The sequence below is a fragment of the Macrotis lagotis genome, chromosome X, assembly GCF_037893015.1.
Source record: "Macrotis lagotis isolate mMagLag1 chromosome X, bilby.v1.9.chrom.fasta, whole genome shotgun sequence".
Lineage (NCBI taxonomy): Eukaryota > Metazoa > Chordata > Mammalia > Peramelemorphia > Peramelidae > Macrotis > Macrotis lagotis.
Genome location: NC_133666.1, coordinates 694,367,906 through 694,373,700, shown reverse-complemented (window position 1 = coordinate 694,373,700; position 5,795 = coordinate 694,367,906). Strand labels below are relative to the sequence as shown.

At 60.5% G+C, this 5,795-nt stretch overlaps 1 protein-coding gene across 1 annotated transcript; it reads left to right on the top strand.

The window, feature by feature from the left end:
* The first annotated feature begins 2,401 nt into the window (after positions 1–2,401).
* On the top strand, positions 2,402–3,141 carry CLDN5 (claudin 5). Its single transcript, XM_074201097.1, has one exon. The coding sequence runs from the start codon at positions 2,483–2,485 to the stop codon at positions 3,137–3,139; it is 657 nt and encodes a 218-aa protein (XP_074057198.1). The 5' UTR covers positions 2,402–2,482; the 3' UTR covers positions 3,140–3,141.
* The last annotated feature ends 2,654 nt before the right edge of the window (positions 3,142–5,795 follow it).

The window sequence follows — 5,795 nt, the reverse complement described above, 5'->3', positions numbered from 1 at the left end:
CAAACAAGCCTTCATTAAACACCCCTCACCAGCACAGGGTTGCCACAAAGCTCAAATAAAACAAACCAAAAACGCTCTAAAGCCAAAATCCACAACTTACAGGTATTTTCTTTTGTAGAGAGAGGCGGTGGGAAGGGGTACCTAGAGAGTCGGCCTTGAAGCCAGGCAGTCCTCAGTCTGGCTGTGTCACCCTAGTTGAGTCACTCACCTCAAAGCTACCTCGATTGGAAGGTGCGGTTCTGCCTCAATAGAGGCATCTTCCTCATCTTCCTGCAAATCCTAATCCAGCTCCTACAGCTGCATCATGCACAGTATATGGAGAGGTCTGGAAGTGCTATTCCCCCTCTATTTCTTCCCCTCATTTCCCTTGCTATTTGATCTTTTTTCCAAATAAATTTGTTTATTTAGAGTTATTAAACTAATAATTTGCCATAGCATAAAAATTCCAAACTAATTTTGGTAATACTGTCATTGTTATTCTATTGGCACAGCCCAGTCATGAGCACTGCATATTTCCAGACTTCCAGTTATTTTAAATTGCTTTTTATTTCTTTGAGGAACACTTTGTGATGATGATGATAATAATGATGTTTGTCCTTTGTGCTGGAAGAAGAAGGTTAAGAAGGTGATACCACGACGTGAATTGAATTTTGAGAAAATTAATTGGATTTGTGCTAAGTCCCCAGCCTCACCCTCTCCTCCAGAATTATCTGAGTCTAGTGTCCAGATATGAATCAGGATGGCTGAAGAGGACTCTGAATGGGAGTCTGTCAGGGTTAAATGACTTGCCCAAGGTCACACAGCTAGTGTCAGGTGTCCGAGACTAGATTCGAACTCCTGTCCTCCTGACTCCAGGGCTGGTGCTTCATTCACTGTGCCACCTAGCTGCCCATTTAACTTGTCTTAGATTCTGAAGATCAGCTGGCAGGGGAAGATGCCAGGCACTGAGGGTTCTTTCTCTGTGTTGAACCACTAAGCATCCAAACACGACTCCAGAGAGCACAGTGGGTTGGTCACGTTGTTTGGGGGCCAAAACTTCCCTTGCCAAAAAAGACTATGTTATGGAGAATCCCACTGGGCAAGGCCTCGCTAGGGGGTCCGAAGAAGTGAGACTAGGACACCCTGAAGGTCTCTCCTAAGAACTTTAGAATTGATTGTACAGCCTGGGGGACCCTGGCACCCCACTTCTCGGCATGTCGTGCCCTCATCAGTGAAGGGGCTGCGCTCTGTGAGTCTGGTAGATTGGCAGCAGCTCAAAGGAAAGGGGAGGGGCGGCTAGGTGGAGCAGTGGATAGAGCAACGGCCCTGGAGCCAGGAGGACCTGAGTTCAAATCCAACCTCAGACGCTTAATAACTCCTTAGCTGTGTGGCCTTGGGCAAGCCACTTAACCCCATCTGCCTTGCAAAAACCTTAAAAAAAAAAAAACAAAGGAAAGGGGAGATGTTTAAGTTTGGAGGAGCCAGTCCAGGGGTGCACATGGACTAGTGGTGCCCACCCTGGGGTGGAGCTTCCCCAACTCGGATTGGCCTGATCAGCCACAGTCGGACACCTTGTCGTTCATTTGTCTCAGACACAGCGATGCCACTTTGGTTTTCTTGATGAGGAGAACCCACCAACCTGGGCATGGGGAGGGGCAATGGAGGAGTGGGTGACCGTGGCCGGGTCGGCTGACCGTTGGGTTCCAACAAACACTTGCTAGAGTATCCTGACCTCGGGAAAGGGGGCTGGAGCTGTCCGGGGGCGGCCCGGGTCCTCGAGGGTGCCGAGTGTGCGGCCAGCGGGGCCGCTCCTGTGACGTGCTGGGAGCCAGAGACAGACACGGTGACAGAGACGGACAGAGGGACGCAGAGACAGAGACGGGCGGACAGACGCGGAGACACAGACGGACGCAGAGACAGAGACGGACAGAGGGACGCAGAGACACAGACGGACGGACGGACGCAGGCGGCGTGAGCCCGCGCTCCCGAGCTGCGGGGCTCGGGGGTCCAGGCGAGCCCCCTCTGCGCTCCGACGCCGGCCGGCGCCCCGAGGCTTGGGGATCCCCGAGGCTTCGGCCGCCGGTCTGGGGTGCGGGGGGCGGGCGCGGCGGCTTTGTCGGAGGCGGGGGGGAGGGGGAGCCGTCTAAGGGCGGGGGCTGGTGAGGCCCCTTCCCGCGCCCACTCGCGGTTCCTGAGGCTCTCGCCGAGGCGAGGGCGGGGGGCGGCAGGCCCCCGGCTGCGGCCCTCTCCGGGAGGTCCCCACGCGCGGCGGCTCCCCGGCCCCGGACGCCCTCGCCCCCTCCCCGGCCATTGGCCGCCGCCGGCCGGGCCGTCCGGGATTGGCCGGGCGGGCCGGGCGGGGCGGCCCCCGGAGCTTTAAAGGGCGGAGCGGCGGGGCGGAGGCGGCCAGAGCGCAGCGCACCCGGGAGCCGCCGGAGCCCCCCGAGCCCCCCGAGCCCCCGACGGCCCGGCCCCGCCGCCGCTGCCCCCGCCGCGCGCGGCCATGTCGTCGGTGGCGCTGGAGATCCTGGGCCTGGGGCTGTGCGTGGTGGGCTGGGTGGGCACCATCGTGGCCTGCGGGCTGCCCATGTGGCAGGTGTCGGCCTTCCTGGAGAGCAACATCGTGACGGCGCAGACCATCTGGCAGGGGCTGTGGATGACGTGCGTGGTGCAGAGCACGGGCCAGATGCAGTGCAAGGTGTACGACTCGGTGCTGGCGCTGCGGCCCGAGGTGCAGGCGGCGCGCGCGCTGACCGTGCTGGCCGCGCTGCTGGGGCTGGCCGCGCTGCTGGTGGCGGCGGCCGGCGCGCGCTGCACCACCTGCCTGGCGGCGGGCAAGGCCAAGGCGCGCGTGGCGGCGGCGGGCGGCGCGCTCTACCTGCTCTGCGGCCTGCTGGCGCTCGTGCCCCTCTGCTGGTTCGCGCACATCGTCATCAGCGACTTCTACGACCCCGCCGTGCCCGCCTCGCAGAAGCGCGAGATGGGCTCGGCGCTCTACATCGGCTGGGCCGCGGCCGCGCTGCTGCTGCTCGGCGGCGGCCTGCTGTGCTGCGGTGCCTGCGCGGCCGCGGCCCGCGAGGCCCGGCCCTTCCCGGTCAAGTACTCGGCGCCGCGGCGGCCCACGGCCAACGGCGACTACGACAAGAAGAACTACGTCTGAGCCGCGGCCGCCCGGCCCCCGCCGGCCCCGGGCCCCCCGCGCGCCCGCTCCCACGGCCCGGGGGCCCATCGCGGACGCTCGTGGGCGCCCCTCCGACGGCTCCGCCCCCCGCGAGCGCCCGGAGTCGGGCCCCAAGGGCCGGCCGGGTGAGGCTGCTCGGGGGCGGCCCCTGAGAAAGCGCCGAGAGACTGAAGAGCGGGGGGAGGGGCCTCCTCCCCGTCCCCCCCCCGCAGCCCCTTCCTCCGGACCCGCGCCCCCTCGAGCCGGAGCCCCCGCGGGTCCCGCCCCGCGCGGCTCGCCGGCGGCCCCAGGACGCGGGGCTTCCTCCGACTCTCCTCCCGCTTCGACCCGGCCGCGCTCTGGGTCCAGGAAAGAATGCACCCCTAAACCCGGCTTGTGGGGTGCCGGCGACGGGTCCTCCCCCGAGGAGGAGGCGGCGCCTTGGCTGGGCCCTTGGGGGCCGGCCTCGCCCCCTCCTCCAGCTCCGACCTCGGCTGAGATGCTCGCAGACCCTGCGTTCCCGCCTCCCCTTCCCCGAGGGAGGGGGCAACCCAGCCGCCCGCTGCCCCCCGGAGGAGCAGCTCCTGCCACCTGTCGGGTGTCCTCCGTGTTAACTGCAGACCAGCTGCCTCCCCTCCGGACCCCGGGCCCATGGCCGAGGGCCGGCTCGCAGGGAGGAGCTCCGAAGGCCGCTCTCCGGCTGCGCCCCCCCAGGTGGCATCAGAGCGGGGACACTGCTTTCCAGCCGTCGTGTCTCGTCTCCCTGGGAGTGGGCTGCCGGCGAGCGGCTGGGGTGGGCAGGCGTCCTGCCCCTTCTATAAGCACTGAATGTCAACTAGCATCTTTGCTGTCTCCCAGGTTTCCACGTTCCCCGTCCTGCTCCTTACTAACGCGTCCTCCCGGCCCTTGTTCCAAGCCTAGCTGTAGAACTGAGGGGGGAGGCGGCGGTGCTAAGGGACCCTTAGCCCACCTCTCCACCGGACCTCAGTTTCCTCCCGTGTCAGAGGCCCTTGGCTCTCCGTTCTAAAGTCCCTCCCAATTTTAGCATTCTCTGTTCCAAGGCCTCCGGCTCAGTCTGGGTCCTAAGTTCCCTTTGGCTGGGTCTTTGTTCAGCCCTTCCCACCCTCCCTCCGGAGTCCTTCCCACGTCCCCCAGTCTGGGAGGATTCTGTTGTCCCAGACTTCCCCTGGAATGGTGGAAAGGGGACTTGCGACTTCCTTCCTAGTCGTTTCCTGGGTTAAGCAGCCCATGGAGGAGCAGCGTGGGAACGGGAGGAGCGGCCATGGGCAGCCAGCCTGGGGGCACAGGCTTTGAGCCAGGGCACTCAGGCAGGAGGGGATGCAGCAAACATGGCCCTGGAAGAGGTGGTTCTGGTTCTAGCTCCTTTTCCTCCACTCTCATCCCGCCTCATCTCATGATCAGAGCATTGCTTGCTGCTCTCCGGGCTTTCCTCCCCAGTAAAAGGAGGGTTAGCTGCGATGCTCCACCACGATTGATGGGTGCACCATGAGGGAAGGGGCAGCCTCAGAGGACGCCGATGGACAGCTTTTGGGCCGACATAAGAAACTTGTGTTGCCTATTCCTATTTCTTTGTTACCAAAAACAAGGGGTGGGCCATTAAAGCAAACATCAGGACTGGGGGGACCTCAAATGCTGTTCAGTCCAAGCTTACTTGAAAAAATTTTGCTTGGGGAGACTTGGGATTTCTTTTTGTATCCTTCACTAAATCAGACTGGGGGGTCACCTCAAAGGTAGCTTTGTCCTAAGATTGCACTTGTGTAACCTTGGTCAGATTGTTTGCCCTCTTGGGAAGGGAAGGAGGGGAAAGAGGGAGGGTGGGAGGGAAAAAATTTGTAATAAAAAATTTGGAAAATAAAATTCTATTAAAATATTGACTTCATGAACATAAATTTGTACTATTGAATTATTTGGAGTTAATTGAGGTTATATTTAACATCTGTAAAAAAAAAAAGGCTTTTTTCTGCTCCCCCCCAAAAAAATACCTCTAGTCTTAGATTTTTGTGAGTGAAGCTTTTGGGCTTGTGCTGCTAGGCTGCAGCAGGACCCCTTGGAGAGCATTGTGTTCCAAGGGTGCGCCCCAGTGGCCTGGGCTCTGGGTCGGGGAGGAGGTCTCTCTGGGGCTCAAACACTGAGCAGCTGTCCCAGATGCCCAAGTTCTGCTTAGGCGGCCTGGCACAGACAAGGTACAAGGGGAAGAGAAGAGTTGTGCCAGAAGCACGCCAAGCCAAGCTCCAGAAAACCTTAGGAACCTCCCGCACCTCAGCTAAGTTTCCAGATGCGTCCTAGACAAAATAGGTCCCCCACATCTGGTTATTGGCAGAGCTCGTATATGCATTTATTGAGTCCTTACTGTTTGCAAGGTCCTCTGCAAGATTTGGGGAATACCAGAAAAATACCCCAAAGGCAGTCCCTGGTCTTAGGTGGCTTCTAATCTAGTGGGAGAAGAAATATGGGGAGGGGGAAGGGTGCTTCTGGCAGGAACCAGGTGATGAGGAGGGGCCTGAAGGCCTCGGAATGCAAGTCCAGGGAAAGGCATTTCGCTCAGCTCTAGGATCACTTGTAGGGGGAAGGCAAACAGCGCAAAGCTGCCCACACCTCTCCTTGGGTGGTTCTATCTGCCTGGAGCTGAGGCCTT